This window comes from Brassica rapa, chromosome A06 (assembly GCF_000309985.2).
Source record: "Brassica rapa cultivar Chiifu-401-42 chromosome A06, CAAS_Brap_v3.01, whole genome shotgun sequence".
NCBI classification, from domain to species: domain Eukaryota; kingdom Viridiplantae; phylum Streptophyta; class Magnoliopsida; order Brassicales; family Brassicaceae; genus Brassica; species Brassica rapa.
The window spans coordinates 3112917-3128308 of NC_024800.2; the positions used below are offsets into that span (position 1 = coordinate 3112917).

Genomic DNA, 15392 nt, shown 5'->3' on the forward strand with positions numbered 1-15392 from the left:
GAGAAGAGCACTAGTGTAAAAAATTCATTTGTTTTTTTAATTAATTAATTAATTATCCTCTTATACATTACATTATTTGGACATGGGCGTTAATATAAAGATTAATTTGTTACGAATCAATTAAGTTGACCTCTGCTTGCGAAACATTTTTTGAAAATAAATAGTGTAATCATTATAACATTTAAAGTTATAAAATATTATTTCCGTTTTTTAATATAAGTCATTTTAGAAAAAAAATTATGTTTCAAATTATATAACGTTTTCGATTTTCTATATAAAATTTATTAATACTTAATGTTATATAACTAATGATAATATACTTTTTATTTTATTATTGGTTGATTTGTAGTTATGTAAATAATTAATGATGCTTTTGTTTAGAAAATATAAAAAATTAATTCATTTTCTTAAAATGTGCACAATTTTAAAATGACAGATATTAAAAAACGGAGAAAGTATATAAATATCTAATCTTAAGAATATGCCAAAAAACTTCAGTTGTAATATTCCAAAAATTCATTAGATATTGACTTTGAACAATCTCTTCAATGCGTTTGAATCTGAAGTAACGGGTTAAAGAAGAGGATATGCTGGACGTTTCTGTGGGTATTTATCTACTATGCTAGAATCATACCGTACTTGTATTGCCTTTGTCATAAGAGAGGGATAGAGAAAGACAGAGAGAGATGTAATGAACTTGATAAGTGTGTTTTAAGGGGCTGAGTTGTACCAACAAGAAAATCACCAGTCCAACATTCAGACCCATACAAAATGGTGTGGGTTCATATGTCTCACCGTGTAGTATGTTTCCTTTTGAACACCTGTTTCCTTTCAACTCTTGTCACCGTTTTTATCAGAGTTATATGATGATATTTTTGTTATTAGCATTTAATATTGTACTCCACTATTTTTTTTATCGGCTATAGCCAGTGCCGGAAAAAACATTTACTGCTACAGAATAGATTATTCCGAAAGTGCATCTGCCTAATCTGAGTTTGTAATACTTTTTAACTAGTGCTAAAGATAGACTGATCATGACCAAATCTCAAATCCATACTGACCAAATATTGATAAATTAGTTCCTACAGAAAGTTAAACTCATGACTAATACTAAACTACCACCACTTGGTTACACCAGAGTTTTAAAACAGCTTAGTTTTACTCAGACGTCGTAGCTGGTAACGAAACTCGTGAGTATTTTCATCTTATTGATATACATGTTAGTAGATCTTATTACAAAGACTAGCGATCTCGTGATGAACTTTGTTATTTACTGACATTTTTAACAATATATTTGTTTTGGACTAACGGCCACTGAAGCATATGGTAAAAATATTTCAACTGCAGTTACGTAAAAGATTGTGATGGAAACTATGTGGCTAGCTAGTGAAAAGAACATTTGTAGTGGATTTTGTCTGGTTGTTATATTTGCATCTGTTATTATAACAATATGGACAATAAAGATCGATGTGAATATCTAGGAAACTCCATTGAAGGAGCAACAGCATATGTGGAACCCATATCCCCTCTCTATAGTGGAGACAGTGGATTCATTGCACTGTCTCCACTCTGTGACCATTACAATGACCAGATGAGGATTGATTCTCTCACTACTTGTTTCGATGAAGAAATCATTGAGTCTTTGTATCAAAACCTCTTTAGTAGTGCTCTATGTCTTCAAATAGAAGAGCCTGGTGATGGTTCCGACATACCACTCTTCTGCGCATTGCCCTGGAGCACCCATGCAGCTTTCCAGGCCATCGAGAAACATTGATCTAGGATTTCAAAGAAAGCTCTCCTGACATTACTACTTAGATTGATTGATTTTTAACACTGGAGTTATCTTTAGTCTTGTTATTTTTGCACAAAGATCTTGTAATATATTGTACTAAGAGATATATGATATCTCTAATCAGCAAATATCATCACTAGAGTTGTAAGATGAGAAAAATCTAGAAACGTAGATATATCTGATGATGGCTTCTTTAAAACTAAAGGAGGTAACTGACTACATCTCTATCCTCACACTCACTTGATCGTGGAAACGAAAGCTTCATTTACAGAGACAAGAGTAAGAAGAAGATTTGACGATGCCCCCACTTATTCTTTTACCTTCTGTTGTTCCATGTACTCTTTATCTGCTTCTGCCACGCGGTTCTGGAACAATGTCCATTCGTTTCTGCATCTTTCTCTCACCTGATACCGAGGAATCACACACAAACACATACATACACTGAGGTTTTCCAGATGTTTGAGAAGATGTAATATTATTAGGTAAGTAGAACAATGTGTGTTTATTACCCCTTGCCATGGTGTTTTCCCCTTCTCTGATTCACCCTGTAAAAAATTCATATATGAGTCGAAGAGATTATTTAGAGATGCAATAGCGAAGTCTCTTTATTTCTCAGTAACAAAAAGTATAATCACCTGGCTCCCTAGGGAAGGAATCACTTGATGGATGATCCATTGTGAATCTACTACACCAATCTTCTCATGAGCAGGCTGCAAATGGAAGATAATGCATACAGATGGAATTTTTTTAACAAGGAGCGTTGGTGACATAAACGAAGCTTCCAAAGGATTTACAATGACTAACCTCAACGCATCGTCTGAGAGCAAAATCAAGACCCCATCCATGGACAAGATCATTCTGCAAGAGACAGAAACAAGATTGTTTTAAACCACCAACTGATGATGGTCTGGTACATTCATCTACGCCACATTTGCTAGTCGTGTGAATATGATGTATGATTGTCAACTCTACTAAGTATAGATACAAGAGCAAAGGCTGACCAAAGATCTTTTAGATAATTAAAAACCTGAATCATATGCCAGACACATCGCCATGCTTCTCTAGAAAATACCGGAGCCATAATCTCAACAAACCTACAGGTGGAGTAAAGACCATTATCGAAAATGATTAAGCAGTCTTCAGTGAGTTAGGCAAGAGAGCGAAAAAGATTATAAAGAGTCTTACGCAGCACATGGAGGTAAATGCGGATCACTGCACCATCCTGGTTTTTCTTGAGTTTCTCTGTTTCATAACTCGAAAAACTTAGGGAAAGACTGAAAGACAAAATAAATGAGGGAGAGAGAGAGAGAGAGCTCCTACTTGTGGACATCTCGGTCACCTCTCCTCTTTGTCATTTCCCATGTAAGTCCGTTGTTTGGCTCTAAGCCTGGCTGAGAAATCTCCAAACCATGCTTCTTAACTAACTCAATGTACCTGAAAAATAAAAAAATACATATTGTAAAGAATGTCACTGGATCTGCAACAACCATTCCAGACCAAGTAATTCACCTCTCTGCATTGAAATGCTCGACTCCAAGATCTTCATCCCATATAAATATATACTCATAAGCTGAGACAACATCAGGATGCAAAAATCTCTTTGCATACCACCTGAAAAACAGATCAACAGAAACAACCAGAGGTTTATACCAACACAGCTTGAAGAAATGAGTATATCTGCTGACCTCCATCAGGTTTCTTACCATTTTGTTTGTTTTTTTGCACTGATATGGATTGCGTTTTTTGACCACTCAAACTGGTCCCACTCAGTAGTCCGGCCATCATAGTGAAACAGCAAAATTTGGAAATCTTCAGAAAACTGAAGCAATGAAGATGAGACCAGAAAGCTTAGTGTTAATAAAACTCGAATAATACTAAAAACATGAGAGAGATGGGAGGGGGAAGAATAGAGAAATCGCAGAACCTTCTTAACAGCTGCATTGATATTGTTCCTCTGCTCAAACCCAACAGTAAACGTTACAAGATACTTTGGTTTCTTCTTCAAATCCTGCAATAGATTGTTATAAGTCTCCAGTTGAATATATGAATAGAAGAATATAGAACTCTTACCTCACTAGGTTCACCCCACAATCTGCGCAAGTAAAAATCTGATTCTGCGACAATAATACCAGGAGGAAGTAGCTCAGCACCATGCGGATTGGTTGGAACATATATCTGGAAACATAAAAAAAAATAAAAATAAAAAGAGAAATGATGGTAAACACTGTGTATCTTCAATCTCCAAGCATGTTGAAACGTAGCATTGAGATTATTTAAAAGAGATGCTTAATTATAACCTTAGGAAAGTGTCTAGAACCAAAATCTTCAGGGGATCTGCCGCCATCAAGAGATGATATAAATCCTGAGGGTAAGTTAATCTGAAGAGTAACAAAAATACATATCAAACAAGATTGATAACACAACACCTATGTATGCATCTAAAGCATTAGAGTACCTTAGTAAAGGAAACAGATGGTAAAGTGATACCAATGAAAAAGCCAAAGACCATTGCCACTATTGTAGTGATGATAAGCTTTGCATTTTCATTTGTTCTTCTCGGAGCACCGCTGCAAAAAAAGAATAATCAGTATTTTTTTCCAAATTGAGAAGTCGTTTGTAACAATGAAGTTTACCTCCGGTGAAAGATCCCCATCGGAACTGCAAAAAAAAAAAAAGTTCTAAAACCAAATCAATTTTTATTTAATTGACCTAAACTGATATGAAGGAGAATTCAAACTCTAAAATCAAATAAAATATCATAATAAACTACTAAATTGCTCATAATTAACACACATGTTAGTTAATTAGTTACTACGAGTATCAATTGGCAAACATGTCGGTGGAAGATTCGCCGCACACATTCAAATTTAACTTATAAAATCAAAAATGATTTGGATCAAAATCTAAACAACCATATTAACACAAAGACGATAAACGAAATCCAAAGTAATAGTAGCGCAAAAAAATTGAAGGGAAGATGCGATGATGATGATGATGATGCTTACGGAGTTTTTGAACAAAATTAGAAGATTAGGATTCTGAGTCACGCTCTCTCTCTGATCTCGCGAGTTGTGCAACGTGGTGAGGGAGAGAGAGAGAGAGAGATTCAGTAAGTGTGAAGAAGCACTGTGGAAGAGAACTCAGGTGAATCCGAGCCGATTCTTCGTGTTGTTTTCTTCTGAAGTTAATTAAAGGGTCCAATAATAATCTTTCTTTCTTTTTTTTTTGCACGGTTCTTCTTTTTCTTTAAAGTAAAAGCTTACCTAAACTATGTACACGTGGCTTCCTTTCTTGATTTTTTTTAAAGTATAAAAATTCTCATCTTTCTTTCTTGGTTTAGTAGTTCACCAACAACAAATCTTTAACCGATTAACCAAAGACAATACTATTATTATTTTTTTTTTTGAAGAATGTTAAATTTATTCAAACAAAAAAGGCCTTTTTACAAACTAATGCAGCTTGATTCTAGAGTTTTTGTTTTGTGAAAACCATAAAAATAAAGCTTAATTCTATGCCCGTGAATCAAACCAATTTGCCATTGCTTGGGTTAGATACTTCCCTCCTTTTCCACGCAATGAGCTTATTCTGTTTCTGACCTGCTTGTCTACAAACTTGATGATGTTCCTTAGATCTTGATGAGGTGATCCATGTCTTCGTCCATTTCTTTCAATCCAAATTGTGTGAACAAGAGCTTGAAAGACATATCTCAGCAAAAATTGGTTTGTAGTCGACAGTACGTTTGCAGATACTAGTTCTAGTACCCTACTCCACTCATAAGTGTATCTCGGACCCAACAGTTTCTTCGTCAAATTCCTCCATATCTCTTCAGAGTAATGACAACCAAAGAAGAGGTGATCTCGTGTTTCCACTGCAGAGTTGCAGAAGACGCACAAAGCATTTGCCTGTGCATTCCATTGGAGTAGCCTGTCTCCCGTAGCCAAGCGATTGTGTGCTGCAATCCAACCAAGAACAGAATACTTGGGAGTTGCCCCTGAGAACCACACTCCTTTGTACCATGAGATAGTTGGGTGCTGCATACGTGTGAGATGCCAAGTCTGGTTTGTATGGAACTCTGGTTTATAAATATCCCCATTACCTCTCCAAAGTTTCACATCGTCTTCATCAAGAAGGCCCTGTGTCCTCAGTTTCCTTATCTCTATATCAATAGCGATCAGGTGTTCAGAACGGTGACGACGGCTACGATAGTGCTGGACTACGTACTCTACTGTTGCATTGAGGCCTATACCGAGAGCTACACATCCTCCTGCACCGGTGATGTCGAAGATTCTCCCTAATGGAGACCAATCATCAAACCAAAAAGAAGTAGACACTCCACTTCGAATTTCCACCTTTGTGAAAGATCTAGCTAGCTCACGATATTTCAATAATTTTTTCCACATCCAGGAGCCAAGCGAACTCGTTTCCTTAACACTCCAGAATGATCCTTTACGTATCAAGTACCTTTTAATCCACCTAACCCACAGCGTAGTCTGAGACAGTATGCGCCATATGAGTTTAAGACAACACACACGGTTCGTTTCAGTGAGCGATCTCAGCCCTAACCCTCCCTCCTCCTTAGGCTTGCAGACATTTTCCCATGAGATTTTCGCTTTCTTTGAGCTCATAGCTGGGCCCGACCATAAGAAAGCTGAGCAGAGCTGGTCAATCTCCTTAATACATTGTTTCGGTAATCTATAGACTGACATCCAGAAGTTGGTGAGACTATATATTACTGACCCAATGAGTTGTAGACGTCCCGCAAAAGAGAGTTGTCTAGCAGTCCATGTTGTTATGCGCTTCTTGATCCTCTCTATCAACGGAGAGTAGTCTGTTGAGTTCATACGCTTCGTGAGCAGTGGAAGCCCAAGATATCTGACTGGTAGTGTGCCCACCTCGAACGGGAACTGAGCAAGAATATCTTCCCTCTCATCGCAGACCCCTGCTAGAAATAAAGTAGACTTCTCCAAGCTTATATTTAACCCTGACATAGATGCAAATTCTTTAAAAACCTGTAAGATCCCTTCCACAGAACGTTTGCTCCCATCCGCAAATACCAAGAGATCATCAGCAAAACAGAGATGTGTTAGCTGAATGTCTTGACAGTAAGGATGATAGACAATTCTCTTCTCTACTGCCGCTTTGTTTATTAACTTAGATAGAACTTGCATACATATGACGAAAAGATATGGAGATAGCGAACAGCCTTGGCGAAGACCGCGAGAGCTGTTAAAATATCCTGCTAGTTCCCCATTAACCTGAACTGAGAATGAGGCCAACTCTATGCACTTCTTCACCCATATCACAAATTTTTCTGGAAGCTTGATGGCTGAGAGGATCGACAATAAGAAAGGCCATTGAACCGAATCAAACGCTTTCGATATGTCAATTTTAACAGCGCATCTAGAGGATATATTTGTCTTGTGATAGCATTTCACCAGCTCTGAAGCTAATAGAACGTTCTCCATGAGAAGCCGATCTTTGACAAAGGCTGATTGGTTTGGAGATATGAATTTTGGAAGGATCTTTTTCAACCTGTTGGCCAAGATTTTAGAAAGCACCTTGTACAAGACATTGCAACATGAGATGGGTCTGTAATCTCCCATCCTGATGGCATCATTCTTCTTAGGAATGAGAGCTAGTATCGTGGAGTTAATACCTTTGGGGAGGAAACCTTTGGTGAAAAAAGACTGCACCGCCACAACGAAATCATCTTTGATTATGGGCCAAGCGGATCTGTAGAACTCACATGTGTAGCCATCAGGACCTGGAGACTTGTTAGCTGCCATTGCAAACAAGACTTTTTGTATCTCCTCTGCTGTTACTTCTCCATCAAGCAACCTCATGTCGTTTTCCTCACACTGAAATCCCAATAGATGTCGGAGCTCCTCCTCTGTGGTACCAACATAATCCGCAGGTGTAGTGGAGAGAAACTGAGTGAAGTGATTTACTGCCTCCTCTTTGATCTCTTCTTGACTTTTTGCGACAGATCCATCTTGGCGCTGGATTTCTCTTATAGAGTTTCGGACCTCTCGTACTTTAGCAGCGCGATAGAACTGCGTGTTGTTACCATCACCAATTCCTAGCCAGTGGACTTTTGCCTTTTGACTTTGTATTTTTTCTTCCAGTAATGACAGAAAGTGCCAACGATCAGATGCTTTTTTCTCCTCTTTCATATTTTCCTCAGTGGGGTTCAGCAGAGTATTCTGTTGACACTCACATAGAAACGTCCAAGCCAACTTGGTCTTCTTCTCGATCTCCCCTATGTGCTCCTTACTCAACTTTTTCAACAGAGGTTTCAAAGCTTTCAGCTTCTTCGAAAGCCTAAAGAGCGCTGAAGTAGAATTGAAAATGGGTTCAGTCGTTTTCCAATACTCCTCTACCAGAGGCAGGAACTCTGGGAAATCAACAATCGCATTAATGAACTTGAAAGGTTTACACACTTTCATGCTCCCTTCTTTAACCACTATTCGGCATCTCATGTGATCTGAGCAACCCCCTGCCTCAAAAACACAATAAGACTGAGGAAATAGCTGCATCCATTCGTCATTCATAAGAGTACGATCCAATTTTTTGCATATGAGACCATCATCTCTCTTATTACTCCACGTTAGCTTTGGACCCTGATAAGCCATATCCAAGAGAGAGCAATAGTTAACTGTTGACTGAAAATCCCTCATGCCGTGAGACCTCAGGGATAGATCTTCATTACCCGAATGTTCTTCCTCATCAAGTATCTCGTTAAAATCTCCAAACACCAACCATGGTTTGTTCTTGATCAAAGGGGAATCCCGATGAGATTTCAAGTCCTGCCATAGTTCTTTCCTGTCCTCTATTGTGTTGTAAGCATAGACAAAAGAACAGAAGATTTCTTCAGTCATACCTTCCAACAAGATAGCACAAGTAATTACTTGGCCACTTTTAAAACATGGTGTCACTCTAACCTTCGGACTCCACACTATCCAAATCCTTCCCAGCCTATTATGTTCATAATTGGATAGGAAAGACCAATCTCCAAAAACTGACTCAACAATTTGACTCGCTTTTGCTTCCTTAACCCTCGTTTCCAGCATACATCCAAACTGAAACGATCCTTTTCTGATCCATTCTCGAACTACAGAGTGTTTAATTTTTTTGTTGAAACCTCTGATGTTCCAGAAGAAACCAGACATCATTGAGATTTGCGAGTAGACATTTTGTTCAGGGCAGGAGTGGCCGTCTCCTTTGCCTTCTGAACCTTTGTGTCTGTGAGATATTTGTGATTATCTTTGGAGCTTCGTGGAAGAGACTGCCGAGTAATCACCTCTTTCTCCTTCTCTGGTTTTTGGCTTACAACGCTTTTCACATTTGTAGCCTGTTCTGTGTCTCTTGCAGGCACATCCATAGGATCAACTTCTTCATCTTCCACGTCCTCGGTGGGAGAGAGAACCGAAAATCTTGAGTTTGATAATATCGAAATCTCTTCAATATCTAGAGTTTTTCTAGGCGATCTACTCGCCTTGCCAGGAGATACATCCATCCACTCATCTCCTTCTGCGTTTGTAGTCTTCTCCAAATCAACCTTCTCTTCTACGCTTTTCTCTAAAATCAGAGTATCCTCTGTTTCGACCACACCGAGATTTTCTGTGTTATCAACACTCGGGATAATAGCTTCCTCAGTGTTTTCGACAAGAATATCTGACCTCGCTTCAACAGTATCAGTTACACCAATAGCCAATGCAACAATTTCTCCATCCTCTACTTCTTCTACTTGTTGGACCTTTTTAGGCGCTAAACAAGCTTTTTCCAGATGTCCCCACTTCGCGCAGTTTGAACATCTTGATGGGAGCCAAGGATAGTAATATTCTACCAGAGTTTCCTTGCCATGAAAGTTGAAACTCATGGTTTTGGGTAGATCTTTCGTAAGATCGGCATTCACAAACACCTTTGCAACTTTGATGTTAATACACTGAGCAGTTTCCGGATGGAGCCTAGTCGGGACACCAACAGGGCTAGTGATAAAACTTAATCCCTTCCAAGACACCATATTTGTTGGAACATTCTTGAGATGGACCCACAAAGGGATGGATTTTTCTTCCGGTTGATCATCTTCAATGAAGGGAGTCCACTTGGACATGACCACTGGAACTCCTGCTAAATTCCACATACCACGGCGAGTAATCTTATTTCTGATAGACAGATTCGGAATTCTGAACTTCATTGTATTTGAATTAATCACAAATACTTCCACCATCTGAGATTTATCTCCTGTAGACCAAATCTTATTCACTATTGCATGAACTTTAGCAATATGAGGAGCCTTGTCCAAGAATTTTCCCATCAGAAAGTCTTCCCAAAGAGGAGAAGCATCCTTAATGATTTCATCCGGAACATTAACCGAACCTACCCCATCCTTCATCGTAACTTCAATATCATACTTCATTAACCCTTTCTGTTCACCTTGAACAGCACGAACCCAATCTTTTTGCGGTGTAACTGGAACTTTAGGAGGGAGAACACGCTCCTCCTGAACTTCTGAACTAGCCGGATCCACCATCGGAATCCCTCTGGCGGCACCGGCGAGCTGCCTTGGGGAAGAGGAAATTTAGAAACCCTAGTCGCCAAAAAATCGTCTCAGAGCCCTTGCCACGTCCCTATTATTATTTTGCTGCTTAAAGGAAACACAAATCAAAACACACGGTGACTGAACCAACTCAATCATCAGTAATCAAAACCCCAAATCCATTATTATATTAATAACTCTCTCTGTCAAATTCAGGTTTGGTCTCCAGGAGCAGGGGACGTTGTTGGGCTTTGGATCCCCAGTTGCTGAGACCGAGTCACCATACGAGCCATTGCTGACGTCTGATAAGCCTGTGGCAACGGCATGCTATATCCTGCTGTTCCTGGCGAGTACGTTGGCGAGAAGCCCGAGACTGTTGGCGAGTAACGAGCCGTTGCTCTCTGAGCCGAATGAGAGCTCATGCTAGACAATGCGTACGCTCGACCTGACGTTTGGTACATACTCATGCTCGTCATCTTCTCTTGCAACGCTCTCAGCTCAAAGGTTAAAGACTCGCAAAGCCCATCGCCGGACCGAGCAGACAGCGTCTCCGCCAAGTCCCTCTCGCTCTTCCTCAGAAGCTCACCTGCTGCTCTCACGTCGCCTCCATCGGCTAAAGCCTTAGCTTCTGAAATAGCTTGTGAAACAAGGAACCTGTTTCTCTGCCTATCAACCTCTATGGACACCACTTCTTCTCCCGTTAGCTCGTTTGGCCTTTGAATGGTTAGTTCCCCTGACTCCACACGGACTGTCTCTCTCGTGACCGGATCTTTATAGACGCATCGCACCTTGAGCAGCGACATGGATTCAGATTCTTCGCAGCTCGGAATCTCGAGAACCACGAGGAAGTCCCTCTCTTCCTCTGCGTACATGTCTCCGACACTGATCGTTGCGCTTCTTCCATCAGACGAGACGCTGTTTCTGTAGCTTCCAGCTTTAACAGAGCATATCTTCACTCCCACCTCGTGAACGCACTCGATCTCAACAACTTGCTCAAGAACCACAACGCTGAGAAGCCCTCCAATGCACTGAGCAAACGCGTCGCGTATCACAGTCTCCGTCTCGATAAACGAGAACGTGCCGCTAGAGACTCGCGAAATCGCGTGCATCAGCTCAGCGTCGTGGTCAGAACCAAACCCAAAGGCGTGTATCGGGATACTGCTAGTGGAGCTCGGAAGCAAAGACTCGTAACTCGTTCTCCGACGGACACCGAACCCGAACTGAGAAAAAGTAAAGTTGTCCTGCCCATCGGACAAAAGCATCATCACTGGAACAGGGCTTCTACATCTCCTGTCCTCGATCACTCTAGCACCAATCTTGAGCCCTTCTGCGATATTAGTGCAGCCGTCAGCAACCAAGGAGTTAACAGCTTGAACCGCCTCTCGTTTCCCCGCCGCAGACATCACCTTAAGAGGGAAAAGCCTACGAGCATCCGAGGAGAAAGCAACCACAGAGAGCCTATCCGTCTCGCCGAGATTCTGAATCACAAACCCAACAGCGTTTTTCAAAAGCTCCATCTTGGGCCCGTCCATGCTACTACTCACGTCGAGAACCGCGACGAGATCCAAAGGAGCACGAGAAGGCATCTCCTCGTCGCCGCTCACATCACCCGCCTTGAGATGAACAAGAACAGCAAAATCACCAAGCGTAACCTCTTTCGCCACAGCTGAGACTTGTGGGAGAAGTTTCACCTCCAGAGGAGGAGGCCCAGGCTGATCACCATGGGCCTGGGCTTGGGCCTGGGCTTGGGCCTGGGCCTGGGGTAAAGGCTCGTCGTCTTCAAAACTTATTTGAGGAGCGGGGGAGGGAAGAGGCGGGACAGGGAGAGGGATGTGGAAACGGGAGGGGGGACGAGTGTTATCAAGAAACGAAGGGACTTGTTTCCACTGAGTTCTGCAGAGAGGACAGATCTTGTTTCCGTGTTTCACGTTGGTGGTGATACAGTCAAAATGAAAAGTGTGAGAGCACTCCGCTGTGAAGATCGCCTTCCCATCTCCCTTCACAATCTCATCCAAGCAAATCGCGCATTCATTCTGCAAAATTTTATTTAAAAAAAAACTAATTTTAAACCAAAAAACCTAAAATTACATAAAAGAAGTTAGAGAGATCGTGAGAGAGAGAACCTTGGAGGAAGAGGAAGGTGGAAGGAGAGGAGCTGACGGATCGGGTTGGGTCGAGTCAACGGATGATCGTGAGGCATCATCGGTGGAAGAAGGGTCTTGGATTTTGGGAAGATTGAGAGTTTCGTTTGGGTTCTCCATTTTTTTTTCAAGGTAGAGAGACTCGGGAACACAAAATCAAAAGGGAGTTTTTTTGGAAGGAGAAGACGGAAAGAGTTTGATGAGAAGAAGACTTGGAGAATAAGTAGACGAAGAAGAGGCGGTTTGGAGAGAATAAATAAGCCAATTATTCCATTTAAAAAAATTGCCAGCTTTTTTTTTTTTTTTTTAAGTACTACTTACCTTTTTGGGGTTTTTGCCAAAACTAACCCACAACTTGATTTTAATCCCAAACCTATACCCAAACTTGAATCAAATGCAAAACTAACCTAAAAGCCTAGTGAAATTACAGCTCAGCCCCTTGTGACCAAACAAAAAAACAGAAGCCATTTTTACGAATATAGCCCCAGTAAATCGTCTGAGTCGTCTGAATTGTTGGAAGTCGTCTAGACGACTGAAGTTTCAGTCGTCTGGTACCAGCTTATTTTAAAAATAATTTATAAATCTTGTAAAAAATATTTTGATGCGTGAAAAATAAAAATCAAGTAATTATAAACAGTTTTAAGTGATATAAATTAAGATATGATAAAATTGATTTGTTTTGAAGATAGATGAGTGGAAGTAGTGAATCATGAAATACTTTGGTTTAGGAGTTTGGCAAACATATGTTGTAGTATTGTATGGATTGTTAGGGTTAGATTTTGGAAAACTAAAATGTTTTTTTCAGAAATTAGTTTTCACTTATATGTGTTTATTTCTGTGTATAGTAAACACTTTTCAAGTTTGATTTGGTTTTATGAAGTGTTTAATTAGATAATTAAGTTTAGGGGTTATGTTTAGGGTGTGGACGACTTATATTTCAGTCGTCTGTTGAATAATTTACCCGGACGACGTATATTTCAGTCGTCCAGACGACTTACTTGTAAGTCGTCCAGACGATTTACTTGTAAGTCGTCTGGAAAGTCTTCTATTTTAGTTTCCCACTAAAAATATTTAATTTCCCGCTAAAAATATTAAACTCTTCTGGACGACTTACATGTAAGTCGTCTGTTTTAATTTCTTCACCAGACGACTGAAATGTAAGTCGTCCAGGAAGTCGTCTGAGTCAAAAATATTTAACCTAATTAGATTTTTTGCCTCCCTATATAAAGAAAAATTTACACATTCTCTCTCCTCCTCTCAAATGGCTGCAACAAAAATGTAATGTTCATCATTCTAAAACTCTCCAACCTCTCTCTAATCTCTTTGACTTGAAAACACCAAACTTTATATGAATTTTTCAGTTTTGTCTCATGTATTTCTTACTAATCTATCTCTTTTACAGGTTTTTAATCAAGTGGTACTCATCTTCCACTAATTTAGAGGTAGATCTATTAATTTTAGATATGTATTTTTGTGTGTTCTATAAATGTAGATTTATCTAATCTTCCACTCATTTTTTCTATTTTTAAGTCATTTGAACGTTTTTGGATATGCAGGTTTTTCAGATCTGGATTTGATGTGCAGGTTTTTCAGATCTGGAAGACTTCTGGGACGACTTACGTGTTAGTCGTCTGGAAGTCGTCTGGAAGTCGTCTGGAAGTCGTCTGGAAGTCGTCTGGACTTCTTGGAAGTCGTCTGGACTTCCAGGAAGTCGTCTGGACTTCCAGGAAGTCGTCTGGACTTCCAGGAAGTCGTCTAGACTTCCAGGAAGTCGTCTGGACTTCTAGGAAGTCGTCTGGATTTTTCTGAGCGTTTTGGTAAGTTCTTATGTCTGATTTTTCTTCATTTGGTAACTTCTTGTTGTATAAAGTTCTTACTTTTTTCCCAAACTAAAACTCTCCAAACCCACTTTAATCTCTTTGACTTGAAAACACCAAACTTTATATGAATTTTTCAATTTTGTCTCATGTCTTTGTTACTAATCTATTTTTTTTTGCAGGTTTTTAATTAGATGGTACTCATCTTCCACTAATTTAAAGGTAGATCTATTATTTTTAGATATGTATTTTTGTGTGTTCTATAAAGGTAGATTTATCTAATCTTCCATTCATTTTTTCTGTTTTTAAGCCATTTGAACGTTTTTGAATATGCAGGTTTTTCAGATCTGGATTTAATATGCAGGTTTTTCAGATCTGGAAGACTTTTGGGACGACTTACTTGTTAGTCGTCTGGAAGTCGTCTGGAAGTCGTCTGGACTTCCTAAAAGTCGTCTGGACTTCCTGTAAAGTCATCTGGAAGTCGTCTGGAAGTCGTCTGGACTTCCTGTAAAGTCGTCTGGACTTCCTGTAAAGTCGTCTGGAAGTCGTCTGGACTTCTTGTAAAGTCGTCTGGACTTCCTGTAAAGTCGTCTGGACTTCCTGTAAAGTCGTCTGGAAGTCGTCTGGACTTCCTAAAAGTCGTCTGAACTTCCTGGAAGTCGTCTGGACTTCTTAGAAGTCATCTGGACTTCTTAAAAGTTGTCTGGTCTTGTCTACTCATCTACTCAAGTTGTCTGGTCTTGTCTACTCATCTACTCAAGTTGTGAATTGCATGTATACTCTTTTAGTTGTGAATTTTTTGTAAAATCAGTAATAATATTTTCCAAGATGTATTAAATGTGCTAACAATGTGTTTACACATTTACAAATCAATGAAATAATAGACTTCAGTAGCCTTTTTCTTATCTTTGGATCTCTCATATGCAATAATAAACTCCAATGGCCTTTTTCTCATCATAATAAACAAGAATGTTGGTAAGAGATGGAAACAAACAATAGTAACTAGTCAAAGCATATCATATTTTTTATAAGTTTGCATTGAAAAACTTAGTCAAATTTAGTAAAACTAAGGGAGAGAACATATTTTGTAAATATGAGTTTTA

At 39.6% G+C, this 15392-nt stretch overlaps 3 protein-coding genes across 3 annotated transcripts; 1 reads left to right on the forward strand and 2 right to left on the reverse strand.

Annotated features, from left to right (window-relative positions):
* Positions 1-356: 356 nt before the first annotated feature.
* On the forward strand, positions 357-1817 carry LOC108872277 (cyclin-dependent protein kinase inhibitor SMR16). The gene is given in 2 exon segments (XM_033272760.1): positions 357-1717; positions 1719-1817. Coding segments are annotated over 2 exon segments (351 nt in total). The 5' UTR covers positions 357-1450; the 3' UTR covers positions 1803-1817.
* A 64-nt stretch (positions 1818-1881) lies between these two features.
* On the reverse strand, positions 1882-4999 carry LOC103871548. Its single transcript, XM_009149809.3, has 15 exons — positions 4798-4999; positions 4426-4450; positions 4248-4359; positions 4090-4170; positions 3863-3967; positions 3717-3800; positions 3496-3611; positions 3302-3403; positions 3113-3226; positions 2978-3034; positions 2820-2886; positions 2597-2650; positions 2428-2502; positions 2302-2337; positions 1882-2196 (listed from the first exon to the last, which is right to left on the reverse strand). The coding sequence occupies exons 2-15, from the start codon at positions 4443-4445 to the stop codon at positions 2101-2103; spliced, it is 1119 nt and encodes a 372-aa protein (XP_009148057.1). The 5' UTR covers positions 4446-4450; positions 4798-4999; the 3' UTR covers positions 1882-2100.
* A 5309-nt stretch (positions 5000-10308) lies between these two features.
* Positions 10309-12876, reverse strand: LOC103871549 (E3 ubiquitin-protein ligase WAV3). Its single transcript, XM_009149811.3, has 2 exons — positions 12455-12876; positions 10309-12364 (listed from the first exon to the last, which is right to left on the reverse strand). The coding sequence occupies exons 1-2, from the start codon at positions 12590-12592 to the stop codon at positions 10544-10546; spliced, it is 1959 nt and encodes a 652-aa protein (XP_009148059.1). The 5' UTR covers positions 12593-12876; the 3' UTR covers positions 10309-10543.
* Positions 12877-15392: the final 2516 nt, after the last annotated feature.

Excerpts from the sequence above, each read along its gene's own strand:
- LOC103871548 (XM_009149809.3), bottom strand. The coding sequence starts at position 4,445 with ATGGGGATCTTTCACCGGAG. Across the intron at positions 3,968-4,089 it reads GTTCTAGACACTTTCCTAAG|ATATATGTTCCAACCAATCC; the intron begins GTTATAATTAAG and ends TTATGTTTCCAG. Across the intron at positions 2,197-2,301 it reads GGAAAACACCATGGCAAGGG|GTGAGAGAAAGATGCAGAAA; the intron begins GTAATAAACACA and ends CCTCGGTATCAG.
- LOC103871549 (XM_009149811.3), bottom strand. The coding sequence starts at position 12,592 with ATGGAGAACCCAAACGAAACTCTCAATCTTCCCAAAATCCAAGACCCT. Across the intron at positions 12,365-12,454 it reads CACCTTCCTCTTCCTCCAAG|AATGAATGCGCGATTTGCTT; the intron begins GTTCTCTCTCTC and ends AAAATTTTGCAG.